Source organism: Suillus plorans (genome assembly GCF_016647745.1).
Source record: "Suillus plorans strain S12 chromosome Unknown HD556scaffold_92, whole genome shotgun sequence".
NCBI lineage: Eukaryota > Fungi > Basidiomycota > Agaricomycetes > Boletales > Suillaceae > Suillus > Suillus plorans.
In genome coordinates, this window is record NW_024537476.1 from 26809 (window position 1) to 53194 (window position 26386).

A 26386-nucleotide genomic window follows, 5' to 3' on the forward strand; every position below is an offset into this window, starting at 1 on the left:
AATGCAGCGACGGAACAGTCATTGGGTGATCCCTTGCAGGGGCACACTCTACCCGTATACTCAGTCTCGTTCTCACCGGATGGTACTCGCATCGCATCTGGTTCTTTTGATAACACTGCGCGGCTGTGGGATGCAGCGACGGGTCAGCCATTGGGTGATCCCTTGCAAGGGCACACTCTACCCGTTTGCTCAGTCTCGTTCTCACCGGATGGTACTCGCATCGTGTCTGGTTCGCAGGATAAGACTGTGCGACTGTGGGATGCAGCGACGGGACAGCCATTGGGTGATCCCTTGCAGGGGCACACTCTACCAGTTTGGTCAATCTCGTTCTCGCCGGATGGTACTCGCATCGCGTCTGGTTCTGCGGATAAGACTGTGCGGCTGTGGGATGCGGTGAGGGGACAGCCATTGGGTGAGCCCTTGCAAGGGCACACTCTACCCGTTTGCTCAGTCTCGTTCTCACCGGATGGTACTCGCATCGCATCTGGTTCGAATGATAAGACTGTACGGTTGTGGGATGCAGCGACGGGTCAGCCATCGGGTGAACCCTTGCAAGGGCACACTCTACCTGTTAACTCAGTCTCGTTCTCACCGGATGGTACTCGCATCGCGTCTGGTTCGCAGGATAAGACTGTACGGCTGTGGGATGCAGCGACTGGACAGCCATTGGGTGAGCCCTTGCAGGGGCACACTCTACCCATTAACTCAGTCTTGTTCTCACCGGATGGTACTCGCATCGCGTCTGGTTCTTCGGATAACACTGTGCGGCTGTGGGATGCAATGACGGGACAGCCATTGGGTGAGCCCTTGCAGGGGCACACTCTACCCGTTTTCTCAGTCTCGTTCTCACCTGATGGTACTCGCATCGCGTCTGGTTCGGCTGATAACACTGTGCGGCTGTGGGATGCGGCGATGGGACAGTCGTTGGGTCAGCCCTTGCAGGGGCATGCTGGAATGGTTCTATCTGTCTCGTTCTCACAGGATGGTACTCGCATTGCATCTGGTTCTCAGGACAACACTGTGCGGCTGTGGGATGCGGCGACGGGACAATCATCGGGTGAGCCTTTGCAGGGGCACGCTGGAATGGTTCTATCTGTCTCATTCTCACCGGATGGTACTCGCATCGCGTCTAGTTCTTGGGATAACACTATCCGGCTGTGGGATGCAGCATTTGGACAGACATGTCACGACAACACCGAGACAAATTCATCCTCGTTCCCTCCGCATACAAGCCGCACAACCCCTCGCGCACAGCAGCATCCCATCATGTCGCCCATTACTTGGAACCATCACCTCATTTCCTTCTCATCTGACTTCAAGTCCGAACGCGCGCTGTGCAACTCTGCTGACCTCCTTGAGGGTATCTCTCATCATTATTCCAATTTGACCCCTCTCTCGCTGCAGGCTGATGGATGGGTGATGGGACCCAATCGACAGCTTCTTTTCTGGATACCCCCCGCTTCCCAGCATGCAATTTGCACTCCTTGGACTTTATGGGTGATCCCAAGAGGTGCTGAGCTTGATTTGAGCCGCATGGCACATGGGACACGCTGGTCAAGCTGCCGAAATGCGTGAGTTCTTAGTCTTCACCGTCCGTCCTTGCGTTTGCTAAATTCAATACATTTAGCCCCACTTCATGATGATATTTTTGCGATAGTTGATTAATGGAGATGTTAGATAGATAGATATGAATCAAGTGTCAACTTTTACTTGTGGATCTTAATTGCCACTCAATTGTTTTAGATATGGCCAGACTAGGTTACGCTCTGTTCTGGCGCTTGGTTGTCGTCGTGTTCCGATACAATATAATTGACTATAAACATCGAGCGTTTTACAACCTTGTCTTCTATGTGACACGTCACCAACGTATGCAGGAGTGATTGACTCATATGATACTCACTTCCGAACTCTGGAATAGCTGGTGCCCAGGAACAATACTTGCCTGCCATTACTATTCCTGAAGAAATAACACAAAAAATTACTCGAGTTCCTTCGATCAATCGGTCTCCGAAGAGTACCACAGCACATCGGTGTGTTGCACTGCTGAAATACTTTGAGCGCACTGACAGTAGTATCGTCTACGCAGTACGGGACCATGCCGTTCATTACATTGGTGATTCAGGCATAGTCCCATAAACATCGGACATTTAGTCCACACAAACCAAGTAATCATTTGATCAAATATTCTAGCGTACTGCACACAGATTTCACTGTTAAATTCATTGACGTTTTGCAAACGCGCAAAATGGAGGCTTAGCGTAGTGTGCAATACGCATCTTTACACATCTCATCCTTAGCTCGAGAGACGCCTGACAAATTCGACCAATGCACTGAACGATGATATTAAATAAATGTATAAAATTTATTGAAAACGACTTACCGGACAGGACGCCCAGTCATTCCCTTCTCTTGATATGGTATTGGCCGCGTGAACTACAATGAAATTATCAGCAAACGGAACTAAACATAGAGGCAGTCATGATAAAGGGCACATTGCGAACTACGCCATTGCTTAGATCGCACTTATGCTCATGGCATACGTGCTGCATTTGATTTCATAAGCGGCAAATTCTGACCTCCATAGTTCCAGCAATATCAAGGTGAGCCCATCGGACAGAGGGTTCTTGTCCATCCTTGGCCTCAATACCATCTACGAACGCCTTGAGGAACAGTGCAGCGGTACATGAGCCTGCTGGTTTCCCGCCAGTCTAAAAAAAACAGAAGACAGTGTCAAGTTCGAGCAAAGCTAACGTAAAGAATAGGCGACCGACGTTGCATAAGTCAGCGTTAGAGGAATAGATTTGTGGTCCATAATCTTCGTCTAGGGGCATACGCCAGAACCGGTCGTACTCGTTCTCTCCGGCAACACTCAATCGCTCCCAAAGGGCATCGGAGGTCTAATGCAAGAGTTTAGTCCACGGCGTATCAGTGGGTAGTGATGAGATGACGAACCGTGAAAACACCGGTGTAGATCTCGCCCAGCGCGACATCCATAGCCCTATTCAATAATAAATTCAAGCTGAGAAGTGCGAACAATCAATATATACCCGGTGAGAGTGGCAACGTCGATGACTGTGTGTGGCTTGAACTCAGTTGATGCGTAGTACAACGCATCTTTGAGAAAGTTAGAATCCATCACGACGTTAGTCGTTGGCAAGAGTGCTCACCAGCTAGAACAAGACGACCTTCAGCATCCGTGTTGTCGACCTCGACAGATTTGCCGTTCATAGCGTATATTCTGGCAAATGGTCAGTCCAAGACATGATGAATATTGTGTTCCAAATCTTACACATCGCCTGGCTTGGTAGCTTTGGGGCCGGGCAAGTTCTCGCAAAGCGGAGTAACGGCGACAACATTGATTCTGCAATAAGGATAAATAAAAGTCAGGGGAGATCGAAGAGGACATCAACGTACGGGAGTTGGAGCTGGGCAATGGCGAGTAGAGACGATACGACTGTAGCCGCCCCACCTGCAATTCAAAGTTAGTGACCGCTTTCAAACTCAGTTCAATAGACTATACCCATGTCACCGCGCATCAGCTTCATGCCCTATATACAGTTAAGTACGGTGAGCGGAAGACCAACCAGTTGAAGAACGATGGTCTTACTGCTGAAGGTTTCAAGCTGATTCCTCCACTGTCGAAAGTGATGCCCTTGCCCACAAAAGCAAGAGGTTGTGCGTCTTTTGAAGGGGCACCCTTGTAGTGGCTTTTGAAACCATCAAAGTGTAAACGATAGTGCAGAAAAAGAGGGCAAGGTGTGCTTACATCTCGAGGAACTTCGCTGGCTGATCAGTCCCCTGAGTTACCGAGAGGAAAGTGCGCTACATGAGAGCACGTCAACATTGAACGTACATCGAGTGTAAAATATGTACCATGCCCTTTTCAGCCGCCCAAGCTGTCAAGGCATTAGTACATGTATTGGAAGAACTTCAAAAACTAGAGAACATCTAACCTTCATCGCGAACAATAACCTCCACGTTGGGGATACCGCTAAATTCTGCTTGGACACGCTCGCAGAATGCCTTGCAACATAGTGATATGAATTCAATCACTTGGAGAGCTCAAAGATGAACGTACAGTAGGTGTCATCATATTCGCGGGCAGTTCCATTAACTAAGGGAGTCGGTTATATTCTCCCACACAGATCAAGAGGCCATCTGGTTCCATGAACTCACTGTTCTCGCAAGGTTCTGCGCATTTGCATAGACGACACCACGATCCCAGTCAGCAGAGTTGGTATTCGTTGATATTTTAAGCTTCTTCGGCACGCCCGCCGTTCCCCGTGGGTCGAACGCCGATGGAGGCGACGTTTTGAGCGAGAAGTTGTAAAGAGCAAGATGAGCAGCGACGGCTTTAAGAGAAACATAAGTTGAGGCAAGGTATAGACCAGACTATATCTTACCAGCAGCGTGAGGATCTGTTGATGCATCGATAACAGCCTCAGAAACACCATCACCGAGTCCTTTGACACTCTTGACACCACTGCCAATGGCCTTGCGGACAATTTCTCGTCTTACATCACCAGTTTTGGAGTCAAACCCCTCACCAAGTGACACAAGTGCAGTTACATCGAACGCGGGAGTCCCATAGAAGAGATGGGACGTGCCAACCTTGGCAGGCTTCTGCGTCTGAGGAAGTGAAGACCACAAGGATGCTGGGTTGACACCTGGAGCAGCATTGCCTGCAGGATTCTTTGGGTCAATGGGAACAACGTATGCTTTTGACGACATCGTTCGCAGTAGGACTGATGATCGATGAACTGCCCTTCTGGTGAGCAAGTGCAATGTCATGTGTCTATATAGACTCAGGTGCGTCGGGACTCGGAACACGGAAGACTTTAAATTAGAAAGGCCCATACACGTGCACAATGCACATGACAAAGCGGGACTCCACCGAAAGACTGTCCAGTGGCTTCGTTGTCAGTGGATCAAGCTATGTAGTTTCCACAACACTGAAAATCCCTATATAAGCGCTAGCTCCTTTGATGTTCTCTTCCAACTTCACCCATACTTGCAACTTTGATCCCTTGAATGTCTCCCGCTGCTGATATAGATACTCATACTGGAGGCGCCAACTACGACGAACCTGCTGAAACAGCGATTGGCAAGTACTCCACAACGTCAGACAGTAGTTTGCGTACGAAGGGTACTACTCTCCGACGCTTCAAGAAGGAGGATGGCGTGATCTACCACATTCCGTCAAGCCCAGACCTAGCAAGCCTTTTCGCATTAGACGAGAGCAAACCCATCTTGGTTATCCCCCCTACTCTCAACAGGAAGTCGTCTTCCCGGTCGATTGCCATAATCCGTCCCCTCCGAGCCATTCGTCGACTCCTACGCAGGTCAGAGACAGTGGCTTCTCCCAAGACAACTTGGGCGCATGCAGTCAAGAGCTCCACGCCATCTGGGGCCAAGTCACCTTCAAAAAATTCAGGCGCTCACAGACTCCAACGATCAGCGTCTTTGAATGGTTCTAAAACGGACATCGCGAGCATTACTTCACGCGTTCTCCAGCATCTCACTATCCCTCAAGTTCCCTTTCGTGTCGACGATGTTGGAGGACCAAAGCCCATTTCACAGACTACGGTCGCCGATACGCCCGGGAAGTATGCCTTAGAAGACCTTAACTTAAACGTCCGCTGCTACGAACGCCATGTCACGACATGGGACGCGCCCGACTAGTAAGTTGACCAACTACATATTAGTGTTCCTGCGCTTAGTGTTTTACGAATGCATAGCGCGTTCTTCATCTTCCCGGCGAAACTGATAATTGCATATCCCTCCACGAACAATTTCGACCCTCGGGTTATTTCTGACGTCACGATCGTTGATCTTGTCTGCACCACGGTCGCGATAAATGGCCACTACAAGTCCCATCCACAAATTGCGCTCAAGACGTTTTACGATGGCGCCACGATACGCTACGTGAACCATGCGCCTACCCCCGATTTGTCTCGAGGCATTCACATTGGAAATGTTCCTTGGTGTTCTACCATGGACCGGGCTGGTAATTTCGGCTGGCACTTGCGCTTCTGGATCCCAATCCCGTTCGTACTTTTTCAGCGAGCGGAGACAAGGACTTTCAAGATAGATGCCAAGGTACACGTCAATGGAGAGGATGGTAAAGAAGTGATTTTAAACGCTTCGAGTTATTTCACGTTGTCGAGGTTGCGGAGTGGCTTGGCGGTGTAAATGTAAAATCATACGAATGTCACCTTGTGCAAGTATATACTGATACCCATAAAAATTGATACTGGACTCTTGGCAAGTGACGGAGTGTGAAGTATCATGGCTAGTGTCAATAGATCTGGCTCCCCTTGTCCGAGCCTTCAGCGCTTCAGCGCTCAGCTTACATAAATATGATAGCTCTTCATGGAATAAAGGATCAAGCGGACTTCAAAACCACTTTTGTCCTCAACCAGCTCGAAAGCCACGAATGCTCATCACACACAGGGTTGCTTCACGCATCCAGATTCCTGAGCGGGCTAAGGTCTGAGCATTCTAATCCTCCTCGATTGGCTCTAGCAGAGCCCAGCTGTAATCAGCTGCGCGACGTACCAGAAAAGCAGCTTCACTTTTCACATCCCCAAGATCCTGTGTACAGCAGAGGAGGGCGAGAATGAAAGCTTTGAAAGGCGTTGCGAGGATCGGGCGAACTCATTCATCGTTGATGGATGTTCAGTCAGTCGTCGCTATCGCGCCTTCGCCTGTCAAGAAGGCGTTGACAGAAGCCTATCGGGCGCCTGCGCCTGATCATCGACCTACCTGGGGTCACCTTTTCTGGCGAACGTTAACGTTTGCCAATATTCACTGCCTGTACTGGAGACTCCAACTCCTTGCGTATGAGGTGTGACTGATTGTATTTGACGATGGGATTGGTTCGTCCTTGAGTTCACTTCGTGGCTCGCGTATCCTTCGTGGATCGTGAAACTCGATTCAGACTACTCTCGGACTGGTTCATGTTCGAATTTTTTTTTACTTGCTCCTTTGTGGAGCGTCTCTCTTTGTGAGGATGATCGGTATTATCGGATGTTGGTCAAGGATTGATATAGATAGTTACAGTAAACCAAATATATGTATTAACCCATGTCACTTGATGTGCACGTTAGACGCAAAATGAATTAAAATGCTCAAATAACATGATGCTCGAGGTAAAAAAAAAAAACTACTCGAAATCAAGTACTTCAAAGCCCTGCAGAAGCTCATGCTCGACGAAGCTTTGTCCACCTGCATTCGGCATCCTAATTGTGTCCATGACTTCGAAAGACAGCAACGTCACCCTATTTACTTCCATGGTCATATCGGTCGAAAGGAACTTCTCCTCAGTGGTCGTCTCAAGATACGGGAGACCAGATCCAAGTGGCTCCAAGAACAGACTCAAATTCGGCAAGATCTCGCCACCTTCGACAAGCCGTTGATTCCGTTTTGTTCCATTCCCGACCTTGAAGTCCATCACTCGATAAGGGTTAAAGTCGCGGATGCATAGCGGTCTCTTCGAGTTCTGGTTGCCGACCAAAGATGCAGTCCGGAAGCCAATGACGGAGTGTTTGCAAGGATCGAATGAGCTCTCCTCGAACGACCGAGTGTGATCTGGGCCCCAGCTGGACCAAGGCAGATTGGGGGAGTCTTCAGTTGCTTTGCCGTAGCAGCTCACATAGGTGGACTCGAGTTTCAAGAGGGTGTTGCGCTCGACATAGGACGTAAAGCAGGGATTTTTAGTGAGGGGCCCCCCTGAAATGTCCATACTGAGAGCGATCATTTGGTTGTGCGCGCAGGCGTGGGATGGAATGGGGCTGAAGCCGATGCATGCGTATTCGAAAGGACTGTGCAGGGCAGGGAGTGAGAATTTAGCGGTGAGCTGGAGGGCATTGGAGGCATGAATGAGTGAATACAACAATAGTTCCCTCGCGTTAACAACGAGAATTCTTTCGTTTGTCAGGAAACTGAAATTCATCGTCTTGCAAGCTGGATCAAAAACTTCGAGGCACTACAAGTCCGGATGATTCATCAGTCATAAAAACGATGCCAGGAGATTCACTGACCTGGAAAGTGTCCTTCGATTTCCAGTTCCAAATTTGCAAAAAGTCGGCCACTCCGCCATTTGCTTTGTTAACGCTCCTGAACAAAACACCGTAATAGTCCCCAAAAATTGAGGATCTCAGAGTATAGGGGTTGAGTAACTCCAAGTCGACCTCGTTGTCGAGTGCTTTCACAGAAGGGAATGCGGCTTCACGATGGACTTTGTCTTCTGAGAGCGATCTGAAAATGACATCATACGCATGGCTCTCCCTTGATGACCGTTGTCAATATAGTCTGTCTGAGATGTGACTTGAAGGAACCACTCACCCTGAGGGTGCTCCAACAATGAGAGTCACTAGATCCTCTGTGAGAGAGAAATTGTAATGCACAAGTCGCAGCGCAGCCGCGCTGTCCAATTGGCAGCTCCATTGACGCAAGTTCATGGTATTGGAGTGACCATCTGCCAGCTGGGGTTGGAAAAACATGAGTTGTTGCGGAGATTCCACTGGGAATCCCAAAACACCGCACGACCATTTGTGCATGCTCGGAGGGTGTGGAATAGCGATGGGATTTCTTTTGGAGTATTCGGCTTTCTGCCACGCGGATTCGCTTTGTAGAAGCGACTTGCGAAGTGTTGGGATAGAATAGTCCGAGCCAGGGATTGAAGGCACCAGAATCGCATTGAAGTATTCGAGGTCCATCGAATACAGCAGTTCCGAGGAAGAGTCGATCGCTTGTCGAATATCGTTGCATACCTGGAGAGATTGATTTAGTAATTCTGACACAGACTCGAAAAGTCTCGTACTTACTCGACGTGCTCGTACTAGATCGTAGACATCTAGATGGCTGAGGATGTCTAGGATGATTTCTATGGGGGAATCTAAGAGTCTTGTGGCGATATGATGAACTTGGTTCATTGTTGACGATTTGGAAATTGGCACTGCGAGGAACTTGGAGGTGAGAATCATTTGTCTTTGACAGAAGATGTCAGACAAACCTTGCTGGCTTGAAACTTTCGACGACAATCGCGAATGAATTCTTGTAGTAGGCAAAGTTCAAGCAAGGCTCCATTTTATATGTGAACGCGGATAACCGTTTAGTTGATCCGAAGTTCGGTACATAACGCCACAGGGACCAATATCACGTGGACATAGTTTGGGTATGACGTAGTCTTTTAAATTTCATACCCATTGCGGCAACGCCCGGATTTATACTTGCTAGACAACCCAATCATTGACATCCTACAATATTTCCAACTAAGTCACAAGCTTCAAGCTCGGAGGTCATCTGCTCAAAATGGCATTACAACCTTCAATGTCTTCTAGAGTGGAGGGCGCTGTCATGTTTTGAAATTTAAAGCATTAGCATCACCCACTCGCGATCCCAAAAATGTCGGGATCCTAGAGCCCCACTTGGTTAACGACACGTCTAAAAAAGTATCCTTCGCCATTGGAAGATCTCCCTGCGAAAGTCGGGCAGGACGAGCGCCCTGTCACGACATGGGATGAGCCCTACCAGTGAGTTAACTATAGATGTCGGTTGTACCTGTTCTCAGTTCTTTTCAAATTTGTAGTAGTGCTAGTACAGAATGCATTAATGAGGTTCTGCCGTCGGCACAGACCGGCTTTTTGTTTGCTCCCTTTAGCAGTATTGTGTTCACGCGTTCACGCGCACATACAAGTAATCATGTCCTCTGGATACTAGAGATGCAATAGAGAAAAACCGGTATTTAGCGATGTAGCCTTGAACTCTCGCACTGACCACATTCAATTTTGTGGCGAATCGCTACGTCCGGTCAACTAGCAATAAAAACTGGTGTTGGACTCGTGTCTGTCCTTTGCTGGTGTCCTTTCAGGTCTTGAATAGCGTGGTTGACGCGTCGATGAATGATCAGCAGGAGAAACCTGGAGCCGTCTTGTCAACCGTGACTATCCAGGTTGCGGGAAGTTGTAATATCATGATCCTTATTCCGGGCCCCAAGACTTGCCGTCTCTAAGGCTACAATACCCGACACTCGCGCATATAATACACTCCTTATTCTCCGCTAAAACACAGCTCAGCTCTAACTTGCAGGATGATGCTCTCGAGGATGCTACTCTCATTCTCTGGTCCTCTTGCATATGCTGCCATTGCAGTCGCATGGTCGACGTTCGTTGTCCCACACACCAAAGATGCAGATGACACGCTTGCTCTGATGGCAGCAATTCCTGACTACACGTCTGACGCCTCAATTGTGTTCGAGGCTGACACGACCTACAACATATGGTCCCCAATCACGTTTCCGCCTTTCACGAATGTCGAGGTGGTGATTAGTGGGAATTTGACATATCCGACGAGCATCAAAACTGTGCAAGGGCATGTTGCTACCGCTGTGAGTGCCGATCAATCACTGAATTATATGTATCCGATATCTGATACGAAGTCTTCCAGAATTACTCTGGTGCATGGTACAGGCCAACATGTTTTAACGTCTTATAGCTCACAATTTCATCAGGTTCTCGTTCACTGGAGGACATAACGTCACGCTCCGTGGTAATACTGATCCTGACTGGGGTTGGGTTGATGGACATGGCCAACAGGTAAGAGCCATATGAATTCTTCGATTGCGCTGAAACAAATGGTTCAGTGGTGGGATATCATGCAACAGACCAACCGACCTTCCGGTTGGCTGTTTAAAAACGTTACAAATGGTATCATCAGAGATATGAAGATATACAAGGTCTTGGGTTGATACGCATCTTTGAGAGCATCTTGGCTGAATTTCAATCATCTCCTGCAGCCTATCGCATGGAATTTTGGCACTATAGGATCAAGCAATATGCACATCTTCAACAATATCATCCTGGCCAATTCTGAAAGTGCCGTGAGTCTGATGATGCGTCGCTAATGCATTACACTGTGACTTACACTTGTGAATAGTCGTTTCCATTCAATACGTGCGTTATTGAGCTTCTGATTTGATTGGTGTTCAGCTGAACATATGCAGTGATGGATTTTCAGCCGGAGGCACCGATTTTCTTTTTGAAAACAACCATGTCGTCAACGGAGATGATTGCTTGGCTGTTGGTAGCGGCGCCAAGAACGTCACTTGGAGGTTTGTCAACTTCCGCTAACGCAATGAACGAACTTATGTCTGGCCATAGAGATAGCTACTGCGAGGGATCGCACGGTCTGTCAGTCGGTTCACTTGGCGCGGGTGGCCAAGTGGCATCCGTAGAGAATGTATTATTTGAGAACACAATTATGGCGAGTTTTCTCGGCGATGAAGCCTCCTTGCCTGACACCCTCCTTCGCCATCTACTAGAACCGCACTCTTTATGCAGCTCGTTTCAAGAGCTGGACTGGCGGAAACGGTGCTGCCATCAAGTTTGTATTTTCGACGTTTTCGACAAATCATGCACTGAAGATGTGTTGTTTTAGTATAACATGGAAAAATATCACATTTATCGATGTGATGCTCCCTATTTTCGTGACCCAAAAGTATGTCTTTGCCTTTCCGTGTGCTCCTTTTATAATTGTGCTATGCTCCTAAAGCTACCAGGACCAAAGCGTAAGCTTGATGTTGCATGAACAAACATGTCTCTGTTAACTAAACGTATAACAGGGCGGCCCGTATCCGAGCTCCTCGTCCGTCAACGAGACTCGCATTGAAAACTTCCTGTTCGATAATTTTGTCGGCGTTATCAACGAGTAGGTTATCGCTATCACTTTCTTCTGTCGTCTATTCACCCTAATCCCTAGTACGCCCGGATACGTGGAAGGCTCGTGTATCACCGACCCTTGCTGGTAATAACTTTTTTCCTTTTCCGAAGCATGCACTAAAAAGTCGTCAGGTACCACGTATCTGGTGCAACAGGCAAGGAAGGCGTCATTTTTGACTTGTACCCAAAGACCGGTTCGTCCCAAAGTTTCGTTGCCAAATACCCCTGTGACTTGATTTCGTAGCGACCAACATTGTCGTGAAGAACCTCGTTGCGCACACACTTAGTGGTGCCCCTGTTGCCGCGATGTGCAATTCCTCCACGGTATGCGCTGTCTTGGAGTGAGTGGTTACGCGAGTATGCTGACAACGGTTGATATAGATCTCGAATGATGTTGGATTTGTGTGCTCGGATGGACCATATGTTCCCACACAGGCTGGCTTGTAACATGTGATGCGCATGAGTTCTTTATACTTGAGATCTAGTCAAAAGACTCTTGAATTCATTGACTTCGTGGTCATCCAGGCTGATCGTTGCAACTCGTCATATGTGGAGTAGCGCGTGCTAAATAGTTACCGCAACACAAATTGACGCCGACACCAAGCCATCAAGCTGTTTCCATGAGTGCGGTAGAAGCACATGCATTACATATCGCTTTACAACAATTTTATCTACCCAAACTGCGGGACGCAGCCCGTTCAGTCCAATACATAATATCAAAAACGAAGGAGACGAATGGTTGACAAGGGTTGGGGGCGTTCAATCGTACACACTACGCGCAAGGGCCTATCATATAGAAATCACAGGCAAACAACAAAGTAAAGGAGGAGACATGTAATCATGAAACAGTCGAATGGTAATTAAGACCTCTCGCCTCTCAGACGGCGAGCAAGAGCAAGGTCTTTGGGTTGGATAGTCACACCTAATGAAATTGGAGTGAGTCAGCATTGTGGAGCACGGGGGAGTGGATGACTCACGCTTGGCGTGGATGGCAGCCAAGTTGGTGTCTTCAAAGAGTGACACCAGGTAGGCCTCAGCGGCTTCCTGAAGAGCCATGACAGCAGAGGATTGGAAGCGCAAGTCAGTCTGGTGAGAATAGATACGTTAGTCACCTTAAGTTCATTCAGATAGTGTCATGGGGACATACCTTGAAGTCCTGCGCGATTTCACGAACGAGCCTCTGGAACGGGAGCTTCCTGATCAGAAGCTCGGTAGACTTCTGGTACCTTCTGATTTCACGGAGGGCAACAGTACCAGGGCGGAAACGATGGGGCTTCTTCACACCACCAGTGGCGGCCTGTATCATATAACACGGTATTGAGCATTTAAGACGCGAAATGATTATAAACAAAGACGTACGGCAGCGGCAGTCTTCCTAGCAGCCTTGGTTGCGAGTTGTTTACGAGGGGCCTTGCCTAGAAGATAGAAATGGCGTTACAACGTGGATAAAAACGAGCAGCGATAAGGTCGCACCTCCAGTGGACTTGCGAGCGGTTTGCTGGATAAAGGGTAAGTATAGTGTACTGTAAAGCAAAGTTCTATAAACGCACCTTGGTACGAGCCATTACGATGGTCTATAGTCAGGAGGTAAAAGTGTTGGTTGATGGCGAAATGACGGTGATGGAGGTTGCGGACGAAGACACGAGCAAAGGGAAGGTCATTTGTTGAATGGCTTCTGCGCCATTCCCACGCCTCTCAGCTTTTCAAATTCCGCCGGGAATCTTGTGCAGTGCACTGACCGCATCGACATAGCAAGTTGCATCGAACTATGTATTTGAAGACTTTGACTTTTCAAAAGTTCAAGCATGCAGTGCTTCTAAATACCAAGTCCTTCTTCCTTCACATCGTCATCTTTTGATCCACTTGGTTGTTCTGCCGCTACGTCACCGGAAAAGGCGATGCATCGTTTGTCAATTGCAAGTATGTGGCACATACCTATTGTGAATTGGGAGAATGATCCCCAGGCCCTAGTCTTCCCCAGTAAGTAAGTGGAATATAAATACTCCAGTTTTCTGATGTGCTTCCGAGGCGTAGAAGTAAGATCCGGGCGATATTAAAGAAAGCCCTAATCGCCATTGAACATTGTTTGCAGGGGGACAGATGGGCATACAGCAAGACTGCCAGCTTCCTCTGTCTTTATTTCCCCCTACCGGATCACCGAAATTACACGCGCAGGAGAGGCCCGGCGGTTGAGCACACCGATCCGAAATTTCCTACCCACGAATTTCTATTTTCCTCTCTCCCGGTGTCCAGATGTATTGATTCTTGTACCCTTGCATTGAATAGCAATTTTTACTCCGATGTTGCGGTCCGACTTTTTCCACAGGTATGCGAGAATTACTCGCCTGATGGTTGTCTTCCGTCCGAGCCGCAGCCGGGTAAGCACGCATTCTATTTTCCGCGTCAAACGGCGATATCGTCCGAGTCGTATCACCGCAGGATAAAAAAGCATCATCATATATTTTTATCCGGCCATTGCTTCCAATAGATATCTGTGCCAAGGAGATATGTTTTAAGGTACTACAGTAAGTTCATTACTTTGTTCTGATATTCGTTGGTATGTTCGCCTTTTTCAAAATTCATTTCATTTATGTCCATTGGGTGTAGGACAATACATGCGAAGTCTAAGAGACCTTTGTATCCTTGGAGCCACGAATGCCCTGGTGTAAGGTGCGCCCCACCGGTCCGCCACGTTTGCGTTTGAAATCAGAGTACAGTCACATGTATCGACTACATGGTATGTTTTACAAAGTTCAGGGTATCGATTCCAGTGTGTAAACGGCTAAAGGTATAAATGTGTGATCAAAACCCCCCTAGGCAGCTGTTGTAGTCCAGAGAAATCGGTGCGAACCCTACACAGTCGCCACCGAAATGATCCGGTTCCTTTCTACGCAAGCTTCTCTTCATCCTCTGCTTTTCCTTCGCCTGCGAAGGATGCTGCGAAGATTTAAATGTGGTATCAATCTCATCTTGTGTATGTCGTGTAAAGGGTATCATAGGGTCCGCAGCCGTGAGACGGACAGATATTCGGCTTAACACAGTATCAGGTGGTGATGTCACCAAGCTGTCAGGTTCATAAGACACTGACGGGATGTCAGGGGTAAGCACAGGAGAGCGCGGTATATGGATGGGTGTGACCTGATGGCTCTGGGGCACACGCCTCGTAGGCACGAGGGTGAAAATAGCTTCCTTTTATCTCGGCCACTTGATATGACCGACTGTCATCACTGCAGACAAATTCTCGCTCATGACGCCCAGGGAGCGCACAGTGATTGGGAGAGACTGAGACAGGCGAGCGGTCATACGTAGCTGATGAGTGGGCAGCATACGTAGAAGTAAGAGTTGGCGTTGGTGGGAAGTGAACACGGCGGGGTGGGGAAGCTGTCGGATGTGCAGAGAACGGAAACTGTGGACATTGTTTCAGGATCGGTCTCGGCGACATTGAACCCAAGGTGATGTGTAGGATTGGGTAGATAAAAGGGACCTGACGAAGAGCCCAGAGGCTCAAAGCAGGTTAACAGGACTCGGAGAGAAAAGGAAAGTTGATGGTGTATTAGTGCATAACAGCAGCGGAATATATATTGTGGAAACTCAGGCTCGGGTGGAACGAGTTCCCGGGTCATAAAGTAGCAACAAGACCAACTACGACTGGTGGAGCTGGGTTGCCTACAAAAGCGGAGCGGACTAAAATGGATTCCTCAGTTAGCCTCTTTTGTGGGGAAAGTAAGATGAACCTTATTATTGGATGTTTCACATTAAATCAATGCTCAGAAGGTCTGTTGCTACGAGCACATTGTAAGGAACCATTATTAGCCGACAAATCATTAGTAACCCGGCGAATATATGTACTGAATTACCCGCAGTCATGATGGACGATGTGCTGGAGTTCAAATGGCGGAAAAGACTCACCTTGAGAAGCACAAAGAAATCCCAGACTGTCTGCTCAGATCAGCTTAGTATACATCGAATGTTGACTTCTCATGGTGGAAGATTATGATAAGCGCATGTCAGTGGTTCGCTGATCTCGTTATTTCAGATCCAGTGCTAAGGCCTAGCCGCCCCCGGGCCGGCAGCTGGCGACTTGGTACGATGTCCAACTTTGACTCCAACTGGTTATTGACCTATCCGTTCAGCTTAAGTGAACTTATAGATCTGATCAGTGATTCAACAGAGAAGTCGGAGAGCCGGTACGAACGTGCTTGGTATTATAGACTAGTCAGATATAGCTAATTCAGGAAAAGTGAAGTGTGCTGTCGTTTCTACATATGTGCAAACTTTGAGAAGATCCAGATTGTGTTACTATGTCAGAGTATGTCCATAAGATCCCATAGATGTATGTAGTGGGCATGCCTTGTGTCCGACGATGACCACACCTTGCGCCAACACTCTTAAGTTGACCAAGGGTTGGCCAGATAATTGGGAGTTTTCTTCCGGTCAACAGGAATGCTCCACGAATCTCGCCCCATACCCTGCGAAGTTATCGTCCCATCTGTTCCACCAAACGAAAGCGATGCTGAGGGACCAGCTGCTGGAGGTAGGCCATTCGTCGATCTACTGGAGTTTTCAAACGAGACCGCGCCAGCCGCAAAGGGATTTCCAAATGGAGAAGTTTTCTCTGGTAACGGAGGAGACCATATTGATGTCTCATTTCTACCAAAAGATATCTGGGAAATAGTGTTATGGGGAGAGGTGGCTGAAGAAAGGTAGCTCAGGTGATCTGAGGAGCTAGGGCCGTCATCTACAATTGGGGGTATGCCCTGTCCATCATCGACGTCATCGCTAGAATCAGGCACATTGTGGAGTGACGTGGCGAACGTAGCGCTTAAGCCAGCGCTCGAGTAAGTGTCAGTCACAGATAAACCCGGAGGGTTGGCAACGTCTGTAGGCGTAATTGTGTAGGCAGGTGGAGATTCTGATATGCCTAGAGATGAGCGAATTTGGGAAGGCTGAGGAACCTGCATATCCTCGGGAGTCTTCTCAGATTGTCCTATCATATCTTTGATGGCCTTGAGATCGAAGCCTGCATGAATAGGGATGTCAGTGGAAGAACTCGGTAATTGACCATCGGAAGGCTGCGTTGAATGAGGGTTGGTATTCTGAGGCGAGGGAGTCCCCGTGAACTCCCGAGGTGGTTCATTGTCATCATCAGTCGTTTTCCCTAGGGAAGAGGGCTTCCGCCTCGATGAGGCAAAAGAAGCTGTTGAGGGTGGCCTCGATACTGGTGTTGGTAACGCTGACGGTTTCTTCTTTCTAGAAAACCACTTCTTTTTCTGTGTATGGTCCCCTTCTTTCACAACAACCCTCTCCTCGTTAAATTCGGGTTCCTATAAATAATAATTAGGAAAGAGCCGGCCCGACAAAATGAGACACGTACAACGGGCTCATCGAAATAATCACACGAAACAGGGAAGCCAAGCTGGTCTAATATGAGCGGCATGAATGCGCGATAGCTCATATGCCCCGAAATCTTATCCGTAACGTCAACATTCTCTAAACCTGGCACATTCTCAATTGGCCGCAAGCCTGCAACCGTATTTAAACCACCACTGGTTGCACGAAAGAGGTAGTTAAGGACCCAGTCGTGTCTCGCAAATGCGTTAACAAAGCGCCCCGAAACGACGCTGCGGGCATTGCACCACGTGCTTGTTGATGCCGTTAACGTGGCTCCGAGGAGAAAAACGTCTTGCACGATGCCAAATGCTTTTGCCTTGGCGAGATCGAGGAGGGCATAGAAAATGACACGTGCGCCAAGAGAGAACCCGATGAGTGTAATAGGTCGAACGCCGAGATGACGGTGAATAAGGAGCTGCGCAAGAACACTGCCAGCTGCCCGGGCACGGTCGAGCGCATTATTCCAAGGATTATCAATCAGGTAACCAAGTTTTGTGAGAACTGATGAAGTGCTGGTGAGCTCATCTCTTTAGCAAATACAAATCGACATCACGCCTACTGATTGGCCACTGGAGTCCGCTCATGAGCGCAGTCATCACCGTGTGTTGGAGTACAGTCTGAACTGTTTGTGACAGAATCTCCCCAGTAAGAATCTTTAGCGCACTACCGGTTTCTTGAATCATCTCGGGCTCCCAAAGTATACTAAATACATCGCCCACGATGGGATCCAAAACACTGAAAGGTAGGCGGACGTCATCAAGCTTGCCATTCATGAATCTACATCACAAGTTTGAGGTAGTCGATATACCCACATTTGACGATGGACGCACCCAGGAACGGTCAGGATGCAGCTGACACGCTTGTTGTTATGCAGCGGTAGCACATCAAATGTTCGTACTTGTTGCGTACGTCGGGCCATTCCTTGAACAGCAATCCCAGAGCCAGTCAAAATTCCTCCAGTTGTGATCACAGCCGCCCCACCGGCCCCAGCGAGAAATCCTGTTGTCCCAGATATACCGACAGCGGTAAAGGCTGCACCCAGACCAGCACCAATGACAGGCGCAAGAAGTCCAGCAGAAAGTCCGATGACCAGACCACCACCTGTATTCAAATACGCGGTAAAATCATTAGCACTTGTTCCACATCTCGATTGGAATAAATGAGATCACCAAGTGTAGCCAGACCCATCATCATATACCGCTTCTTTCGCGCAGCCTTTGATGATCCCTCAATGATCTCCTGATTCTCCATCTTCTCGACGCCTTCTTGAATCTCGAGCGCCTCTGTCACGCGAGCCTCAAACTTTACTACATCCAACCAGCCAAGTCCGAGTTTGAGAGCAACACTCTCCAGTAATACACGTGATCTGGCGTCGTAGACACTGTCCGCAATAAGCATAAGAAACAGGTCGCACAGAACGGTCCACCGAATATCAAGTGTAACGTCTTTTTCAGCGGATGAAAGCGTCGTAGTGACTCCCATTGATGCAGAATCAACAGCAGTGCCCTCAAGAACTTTGGCCGTAGTTTGAAAGCTCGTCTGAGTGGAAGGAGATGTTGGTGTCTGAGGAGGACTACGACCGTCCGAACCCAGGCAGGAAGGTCGAAGTTTGTCGTCTTTGGAGTTCCGCCTGCTCGTCGTATCTTTCCTGAATTCCCGGGTTTCAGCCTGCCGCCGTGCTTCAACAGGGTCGTATTCGGGGTTGGCAACGGTATGGGTTGTCATTAGCGATGGTACAAGATCTATCGCTTGCACACCATGCACAGCTAGGCTGTCTATCATCTTCTGCTCTGATATAGCGTTTGAGCATATGTGATCCCGCCTGTTCGACTGAAAAGATGTGCAAGTTTACCTGCAGTTTCAAGTTCCATGTGGTAATAGAGCCGGCCCATGATCTTCATCGCCCACAGTTCCATATGTTGGAACGATGCTTTGAGCTCCTTTCTATTAGAAGTCTTGAACTTTTGTACCATTTCTTTCGCTGTGAGGGCGCAGACACCAACGTAGGCAATGCGCTGTGCTTCGGTTAACATATTCTTGGTCGCTTGCATCTGGCTGAGCGGGGTCATAGCCTTGTCCTCGTCAAACAGGTATCGTGTGCGCAGGTGAACCTCATCCGCCTCATCTTCTTCGTTGATCCGCAATCTGGTATATTCATTCTCATTCTGTTCTGTCTTGGAACGCCACTCGACACCCTCCTCGTCGAAATCGATGAGATTGCCAGTTGCATTTCCAGCTGTTGATGCAGATTGCAACGGTTTCTTTGATGAGGGCATGTAGTGATATTTCTTCTGATCTTCTTCGTCAAGGCCGCCTCCGAAGTCATCCTCTTTGATGACTGGCATTTCCTGCCATCCTTCTTCGTCGTCATCGTCAAAGGAAAATGGATTTGTCGGGTGAGTGGCTTCCACTGGCATTTCTGAAGGATATGGAGGGTTTCGAAAGGCTCAGATCAAATACATCGAGCTGGGAAATCAACGGGAAGTGGTGGACCTGTCAGGCTGTCATACTACTCAGTTCCCTCTCTAAAGATGGAGCCTTGATTTACTTCCCACGCTCTACATCAAGTTTGAAGGGTCTTGTGAAACAGACATGAGTTTCTCCATAGCTTTCGACGCATCCCCTTTCGTGTTTGGATGATGTAGCCAGGAGCACACATCACTATCTGACGAAACATCAGATCTCAGATCATAAGGATCTCGAGCAAATTCCGCATAGACATCGTATCGGTACGGTCGACAATTACAGCAGCGTACAACATACTTTTTCCAACACACGCTTACGATCGATTTCTCACTGCTTTGTTCGTGCCTCTTCTCTCTTGGCTGCGCGCTCCTTCATCTCCGCATGCTGAAGGGCTGCCTTGACTTGTCGTTGCCTCTTGCGTCGACCGTTCCCTCGCTTAGGTCCATCGATAACAACCGGAACTGCCATGCGCTGCTTCCTCTTTGTGAGTTGTTCTGCGCGTTGCTTTTCACGTTTTTTGTCGCGCTTGCGAAGGGTGGTCATGGATGATTTGAGCAAAGCGCCGTAAGCAGAGTGGAATTTATCGAGGTCTATTGATAAAATCTGTAGGGTGGTATATCATGAGCATAGCGAAGCCGTGCAAAAGATCTGTTATGTACCTTGGTGGAGAACTTCGCCTTCTTGCCATCAGTGACACGAACGATACAAGGATATTCTCTGCTCCCATCGCTCCCATCTTCTTCTTTCATCACGGTGTCATCACCATCATGAGTTACTACATATAATCAGAAAGTATTAAGTCAAAATAACAAAGCGATCGATCAAGACGCACATCGCTTATAAGTGAGCCATATTGTGCCCTTGTCTTTAGTCGATTCGAAGAGAGCGCCCAGCTGCTGGAGAAACTAGATACTGCTTGAACAATCACACCAACAACTATAAAGGTAGAGGAACGCACTGTGTTATTATCAACGAGCTGCATGGGCCTGATGCAGCGTGAGCGTTGAGAACATGTCCGTTAAGTCAGGAAACGCGTGGGGGTCACAATATCCAAACAAGGGCAAAGAGGGGGGTTTCAATCTTGGGTTGAACCGCCTCGCTGCTTGAGACAACTTGACCACACCTCCATTTTCGCATCTTTTATAGTTTTATATTCGATTGTGCAACATCTCCGAGGAAAATATTAACGTACAGCTTTGGGGGTACACTACTGTCATGCTCATAGATCCTCAGAGCAATGTTTCCGCCTGGAGCTCGAGCTCTTCCGTCCATAGGTTTACCAAACGCCTTCAAGTTGGAATTCGGGCACGATGGGAAATCCTCCAGCTTTATGAGGTCGAATAGCTGCAGCACAGCCAATGGTGTGTGTGGAACTTCTCAAACGCCAGGAATTACGCAGCGTCCGATGTTTTGCTTGCACATAAATTATCTTGGTGCATGGTTAGGATTTTTCCTAGGCTACCGACTCTAGAGATGGACCTGCAAGATAAAGTATGAGCGATATGGAAAGGTACACGATACAACGGCAGCAAATTGGAGCCTGCGGATTCGACCTGTCTGGGAATTGTTTTATGATGTGTCGACCGCTAAGACTTGAACGTTTTGAACGTTGCGAATGTTCTTCTGCCACAGAAAGCAAGACTTGCACAGATGCTCTGAGGGCCAGTCTGAGTAGCACGATAGAATTGTCCACGCCGACCTCCATACGTCCATGCACGTGGAACCCAACATCACCCTCTTCGACATGTTCGTCTTTTCGTTCTCCTCCTGCTCTACTTGCAACTGAGCCAGCTCTCTCCTTTGTGATCCAGAGAGACATGCTCATGCCTCGGTCATTTTCTCTTCTGTTTTTGTAAAGGATGGCACGCATCCTGAAATACTCATGCGACTTGAACCTACTTGTTCATGGAGTGCCTTCATGAGTATGAACGAGCCACTAGCGTCTTACTTCGTGTAAGGTCCGGATAGGGGAGACTAATCAGGACCAACCACCATTTCAGTGGTTCTAAGGACACGCCAAGCACGTATACATCTCTACAAATTGTCTGGCCGCTGACAGTTCCGTCTCTGTCCTGATCATTCTGACACGGTAGTCTTATCCTATCCCAACAGAAGTTGAAAGGAGATCCCCGTCGCTTGGATCAGCGGGACTCGAACTCCATGGATCAACAGATAACATCCTGCCTTTGCATGTATGATGTTCTCGAAGCATGGAAGCATTATACTGATCTTGATTAGATCTCGGAGAAGAGATGTCGTTTTATGTGCGAGCATGGCGATCAGAAGCTGCGAAGCATAACTTATCTTTGCATCGTCGGCTCGCTACTTCCCGAACCCGTTGTATGTGGTGCATGGTATTAATAACGAGAGTATGAAAAATCATTCCAAGCAGTGTTCCGGACGGAGACCGCTGACCGATACTTTTTAGATAAGTCTTCGAGCTATTATATATCAATGCTCAATTGGTTCAAGAAATACTTTTCAGGGTACGTCTCTGTTTGCATGGACGTTCGTGATCAGGTGATCAGGTTTCGCCCTTTACTTTTTAGGTGATATTGTGCATCCACATTTCGAGAATTATTTTGATCACCCGATGGAAAACAAAGTCTGTTGAGCAGGCCACAACGATGGTTGGTGCTAACGAAATGCTCGCTACTATCCTTTCCAGCATACGTAATATCAATATCGCTTTTTGCAGTGCGTCTCGTTTCCTGTCTATCTGTTGTGACCATGGTAGATCACCGTCCCAGCATCACAAAACCTGTTGAAATATGATCTATTGACAGGAAGCGAAACCATGGAATAAGCCCGATTATATCATTTCCGAAGTTTCGAGTTTGTAAGCACTGTTCTTCGGTCTTTTTTCTGCCTAATTGCGTCATCGAGGTATTCTAGAGCTTGGACTATAACCACTGACCAACGTAGGCGGCCAAATACAGCTCATTCCATATCGTATCACCTCATGTGATTTTTTTTTCACTTGCTCAGGGGTTGGGGCTTCCGGCAGCCTATGGTGGGAGATAGAACGGATCATAGGGGTTGCAACTTCTGATTGATACATCGTATCCTGCCGGCGCCGTTCTGTACGGTCGATGGTCGCGCACTGGCATCTACGTCATATCAAGAACCACTGTACAGCAAATATTACGTGCACGGGCATTGAGGAAGGCAGTAATACCAACAGGGTGTTATCCGCCCAATGAACGTTGATCCAGGATCGCGTGCCAGGTTCTGCAAACACTAGAACTATAGGTTTCCTCAAATCGCTGTAGCTTGTAGGTACATTGGTGTGATTCGCCGATTCGCCGATTTCTGATCTTTTTCAAGCTTAGCCACTTAGTAGTATTATAACATGTGGATGGTCGGTGACGGTACCCACACATTTTCGTTATGGGTTCAACAGACACTGGCATGCCACTGGATGCCGCTATCCTCATGTCAACAGTTCTGGAAGGCATATTACACGGCAAGTGATGCAATGAGTGTACCCGTTTCATGCCCATTAAACTAGCATCTTTCAGGTTTTTCGGCTCTCATGTTTATAGGTACATTTCGCACCAGGAGAGGTATAAGGCCTATTGTGCGCGTGCGGATGCTGCTGTTTTATGCTTTGCGACAACATTCTCCCGCGATAATATATTTTGCCCTTTCGAACAATGGAACATTTTCTGAGCGCTGAGTGCCCAGTAGATTCCGTGTTGACGGTATTGATAAAACTGACCCTGGAACGAAACTGAGAACCTAAGAAAAACTATCTTGTCCTCGTGGTCAAACCATCTGCCCGAGCATAACCGCCAGGCCTGCAGGGTTGGCTTGTGACTGTGCAGAAACCTCTCATCAACGCGCCCACGCGACTATTTTGCATTTTCCAAGGACTTTCACTTTCTCAGGGGTTTGAGCTTGAGGGAGATAGAACGAATCTGATAGTGGCACACTTCTGATTTCCACGACTGGACGCATTATGCCGTCATACACGATCAGCATCACTGCGCATCTATGTAGTTCCGAGGACACACTGCCAGGGAGGCATTCTCTAATTCCTGATGACCTGATACTAAAGTTATCTATAGCCGCTTCGTAGCATCATATAATGTAGGTGGCTAGCGATGCTACCCGCACCGTCGTACATACCCAAGGTATCTTTTCACCATGGCTTCAACAGTCACTGGCATGCCGCTGGATGCCGCTGCCATCATGTCGACAGTTCTGGAAGGCATCTTATATGGCGAGTGTTGCAACAAGTGTATCCGTTTCATACTCACCAAACTAGCATTTTTCAGGCTTTTCAGTTTTCATGTTTATAGGTACCATCTGGACATTCACCTATAAAAAACGCATGAGGGACGTCAATCGGCCAATCGCTGCGGTTGCCGTTCTTCTGTTTTTACTAAGTACTATGGTCAGGTTTTCGTCACTTAAATCTGATACCATCTACTGAAGACTCCCAAGCACATGGTCATAGACATTATTCAGCTCGAAGATGGATTGGTGAAGTATCGTAACACATTCCCAGGCGGCCCAGCAGCATTCTTCGCAGACTATACCCAGGAGACGTATGTGGTCAAGGCTGCGGCGATTATCATGCAAACTCTGCTTGCCGACGGTGTAGTGGTAGGATCAAAACTTTACCTGCCAACTTGAAACCCTCGTAGCTTATAGAAATTCCCTTTCTGACAAAAAGGTTTATCGATGTTACGTCGTTTGGCAATCTGTCCGTGTCGTGATTCTACCATGCATGATGTGGTGTGCAGTTGCAGGTTTGGTTGCCATTGTACTCAGAAAGTGTGTGCTCTGACGTTCATTTGTTTCGAAGTGTGCGGGGGTTTTACGGTCTACGACCTTTCACTGGCTAGTGATGCCGACAGTGTCTTCACTGATCAGACTGGACATTGGCTCACGGCGTTCATGTTCTTTACTTTTACAACCAATTTGTTCAGTTCAGGCAAGTACATTTCTGCGTAAGCGCGACATCGAGACACTTGCGAACTTGAATATGTGTACAGCATTGCTGGCATACCGCATTTGGACGATCGAACGCAATATCTCTAGAATTCACACCAGGAGAGGAATAAGGCCTATCGTGCGGGTGCTTGTGGATGCTGCTGTTTTATACTTTGCAGCCAACTTGTCTGCGGTAATATGTTTTGCCCTTTCGAACAATGGCGCATATGCCATAGGAAACTTCCTGGTAAGCGTCCACTATCAACACTTAATATAAGAATCATTGAGCTTTAGTCAACTAGATCAATCCGATCATCTCGATTTCCTTCTACATGGTGTTTATTCGCATCGCAATCAATAAAGATACTCAAAAATTCCTCTCGAGTGTTTCTGGGACAGTTGACACAGACCGAGGAATCCCGCTGCATTATCCTATGCAGACTTTGCAGACTGCATGCAGGGATAATGATACATCCTCCTGGCTAAAATAGGGATCCATCCATCCAGCCTGATATAAATCCCTTTCGTACTCTCTTGTTTCGGATGATGGCTACTACGTCACTCTAGGCCCCGTGAGGAACGCCAAAATGTCTCACTGTACTTTACCTTTTACTTGTCTGAATAGGGTTCGAGATAAATTATCTGCGAAAATAGGTGTTATTAACTTGTCGTCGGAAATTGGCTCAGAGCTTTGAATCAGCAGTGTGCTGCTTCGGAGTACTATTCGTCATGATGTTGTGGTAAGTCATTCAACTGCTCTCAAAGAAAGGTGCCCATGCGACAATTTTTGGAACGATGGAATGTCTTTACAATTCGCATCAGGAGAGGTATAAGGCCTATTGTGCGCGTGCTTGTGGATGTTGCTGTTTTATACTCTGCGACCACCTTTTCCGCGATAATATATTTTGCCCTTTCACACAATGGCACATATTCTGAGTGCTAAGTAGATTCTGTGTTGACGGTATTGATAACACTGACCCTGGAACAAAACTGAGAACCTGAGAAAAACTATCTCGTCCTTGTGTCCTATTATTTTTCAAACCCGAGCTTGACCGCCAGGACTGGCTTGTGACTGTACAGAAAGCTCCCACCGACGCGCCCCCACACGACTAGATGCTGTCGAAATGAACTGTCGTTCCAGCATCGCAATGTCCGTAACAATATGACCATGATATCAGCTCGATCCTATCATTCTGAGGCGGTGAGTTTGTAAGTACTGTTATTCAATCCTTTTTCTTACCAATCGAGTCATCGAAGCTTGGACTATAAACATACAAGCAGTGACCATTGCTTTATTACAAAGACAGATTTTGTACGCTATATTTGCACCAATTTTCTTCGTCTCCTCTTGAAACTCGACGGCTTTTGACACGGGACATATAGTTGATTTTCAATGACTCGGAGCAAATGGATCTGTTCTGAAATCGAGGACTGTGCGAGAGAGTGAAACCTTGGCAGCCTCTGAGACTCGAGAGTAGTCGCAAAGGAATATGTTTGCGTTTCACTGTCCAACAGGAGTAGTAAGGATGAAAATAAAACGTGATTCGTGGAATACAGTGGTTCTTGAGCTTTGTGGAGAGAAGAAAGCGCATTCGAGGCAAGCGTGAGCCCGTCAGCCAGTATGTGCGCCGGGAAAAGAAAAGTGAGAGCTTCGTCAATGTCTGTTTCACAGCCACGATCAGAATAGAGGCAACGCACGATTGCCGTCACCGAGAGGTTCTATTGGTTCCTGTGAAAATAGCATGGGCAACTTGGGTGAGACAACAGTGGGAACAGGAGGACAGTGAATATCGTTTGCATATAGAGGTGCCACCATCGGTCACTGCAGAACCAATCGTTGGATTCATGGTGCGAGCATCATGGCGTTA

General features: G+C 47.8%; 10 protein-coding genes across 10 annotated transcripts; 4 read left to right on the plus strand and 6 right to left on the minus strand.

The window, feature by feature from the left end:
- Positions 1-890: 890 nt before the first annotated feature.
- HD556DRAFT_1539570 (uncharacterized protein) lies at positions 891-2136 on the plus strand (the record flags this gene model as incomplete). The annotated part of the gene is made up of 4 exons (XM_041309719.1): positions 891-1571; positions 1754-1866; positions 1919-2030; positions 2070-2136. The coding sequence occupies exons 1-4, from the start codon at positions 913-915 to the stop codon at positions 2134-2136; spliced, it is 951 nt and encodes a 316-aa protein (XP_041153874.1). The 5' UTR covers positions 891-912.
- Positions 2114-4808, minus strand: HD556DRAFT_1414980 (cytosol aminopeptidase family, catalytic domain-containing protein). Its single transcript, XM_041304303.1, has 17 exons — positions 4404-4808; positions 4177-4352; positions 4079-4114; positions 3954-4023; positions 3874-3896; positions 3767-3822; positions 3608-3707; positions 3521-3548; positions 3415-3469; positions 3290-3361; positions 3168-3238; positions 3048-3114; positions 2953-2998; positions 2772-2897; positions 2577-2708; positions 2381-2433; positions 2114-2330 (listed from the first exon to the last, which is right to left on the minus strand). The coding sequence occupies exons 1-17, from the start codon at positions 4789-4791 to the stop codon at positions 2294-2296; spliced, it is 1536 nt and encodes a 511-aa protein (XP_041153875.1). The 5' UTR covers positions 4792-4808; the 3' UTR covers positions 2114-2293.
- Positions 4809-4881: 73 nt separating this feature from the next.
- On the plus strand, positions 4882-6272 carry HD556DRAFT_1539572 (uncharacterized protein). Its single transcript, XM_041309720.1, has 2 exons — positions 4882-5681; positions 5739-6272. The coding sequence occupies exons 1-2, from the start codon at positions 5032-5034 to the stop codon at positions 6190-6192; spliced, it is 1104 nt and encodes a 367-aa protein (XP_041153876.1). The 5' UTR covers positions 4882-5031; the 3' UTR covers positions 6193-6272.
- A 622-nt stretch (positions 6273-6894) lies between these two features.
- HD556DRAFT_1049897 (uncharacterized protein) lies at positions 6895-9134 on the minus strand. The gene is made up of 5 exons (XM_041295998.1): positions 9017-9134; positions 8829-8959; positions 8347-8774; positions 8043-8289; positions 6895-7987 (listed from the first exon to the last, which is right to left on the minus strand). Exons 2-5 carry the CDS (start codon positions 8934-8936, stop codon positions 7166-7168), a joined length of 1605 nt encoding a protein of 534 aa, XP_041153877.1. The 5' UTR covers positions 8937-8959; positions 9017-9134; the 3' UTR covers positions 6895-7165.
- A 974-nt stretch (positions 9135-10108) lies between these two features.
- Positions 10109-12167, plus strand: HD556DRAFT_1434730 (pectin lyase-like protein; the record flags this gene model as incomplete). The annotated part of the gene is made up of 16 exons (XM_041305359.1): positions 10109-10390; positions 10450-10466; positions 10514-10598; positions 10646-10738; positions 10799-10882; positions 10939-10955; positions 11006-11113; positions 11163-11265; positions 11324-11385; positions 11440-11499; positions 11554-11569; positions 11624-11709; positions 11761-11805; positions 11853-11914; positions 11965-12044; positions 12102-12167. 16 exons carry the CDS (start codon positions 10109-10111, stop codon positions 12165-12167), a joined length of 1266 nt encoding a protein of 421 aa, XP_041153878.1.
- A 413-nt stretch (positions 12168-12580) lies between these two features.
- Positions 12581-13285, minus strand: HD556DRAFT_1313459 (histone-fold-containing protein; the record flags this gene model as incomplete). Its single annotated transcript, XM_041300797.1, has 6 exons — positions 12581-12642; positions 12698-12806; positions 12868-13017; positions 13080-13135; positions 13194-13218; positions 13271-13285. 6 exons carry the CDS (start codon positions 13283-13285, stop codon positions 12581-12583), a joined length of 417 nt encoding a protein of 138 aa, XP_041153879.1.
- Positions 13286-14350: 1065 nt separating this feature from the next.
- On the minus strand, positions 14351-15348 carry HD556DRAFT_1050074 (uncharacterized protein). Its single transcript, XM_041295999.1, has 2 exons — positions 14859-15348; positions 14351-14803 (listed from the first exon to the last, which is right to left on the minus strand). The coding sequence occupies exons 1-2, from the start codon at positions 15160-15162 to the stop codon at positions 14523-14525; spliced, it is 585 nt and encodes a 194-aa protein (XP_041153880.1). The 5' UTR covers positions 15163-15348; the 3' UTR covers positions 14351-14522.
- A 475-nt stretch (positions 15349-15823) lies between these two features.
- On the minus strand, positions 15824-19716 carry HD556DRAFT_1050187 (uncharacterized protein). The gene is made up of 6 exons (XM_041296000.1): positions 18964-19716; positions 18281-18901; positions 17942-18212; positions 17671-17888; positions 17095-17612; positions 15824-17044 (listed from the first exon to the last, which is right to left on the minus strand). Exons 1-6 carry the CDS (start codon positions 19526-19528, stop codon positions 16109-16111), a joined length of 3129 nt encoding a protein of 1042 aa, XP_041153881.1. The 5' UTR covers positions 19529-19716; the 3' UTR covers positions 15824-16108.
- Positions 19717-19904: 188 nt separating this feature from the next.
- Positions 19905-20559, minus strand: HD556DRAFT_1248234 (signal recognition particle, SRP9/SRP14 subunit; the record flags this gene model as incomplete). Its single annotated transcript, XM_041298758.1, has 4 exons — positions 19905-20180; positions 20237-20352; positions 20410-20482; positions 20536-20559. The coding sequence occupies 4 exons, from the start codon at positions 20557-20559 to the stop codon at positions 19905-19907; spliced, it is 489 nt and encodes a 162-aa protein (XP_041153882.1).
- A 2907-nt stretch (positions 20560-23466) lies between these two features.
- HD556DRAFT_1415021 (uncharacterized protein) lies at positions 23467-25068 on the plus strand. Its single transcript, XM_041304304.1, is given in 10 exon segments — positions 23467-23575; positions 23639-23802; positions 23858-23976; positions 24027-24188; positions 24259-24334; positions 24391-24519; positions 24581-24761; positions 24786-24788; positions 24820-25009; positions 25023-25068. 8 exon segments carry the CDS (start codon positions 23727-23729, stop codon positions 25007-25009), a joined length of 936 nt encoding a protein of 311 aa, XP_041153883.1. The 5' UTR covers positions 23467-23575; positions 23639-23726; the 3' UTR covers positions 25023-25068.
- Positions 25069-26386: the final 1318 nt, after the last annotated feature.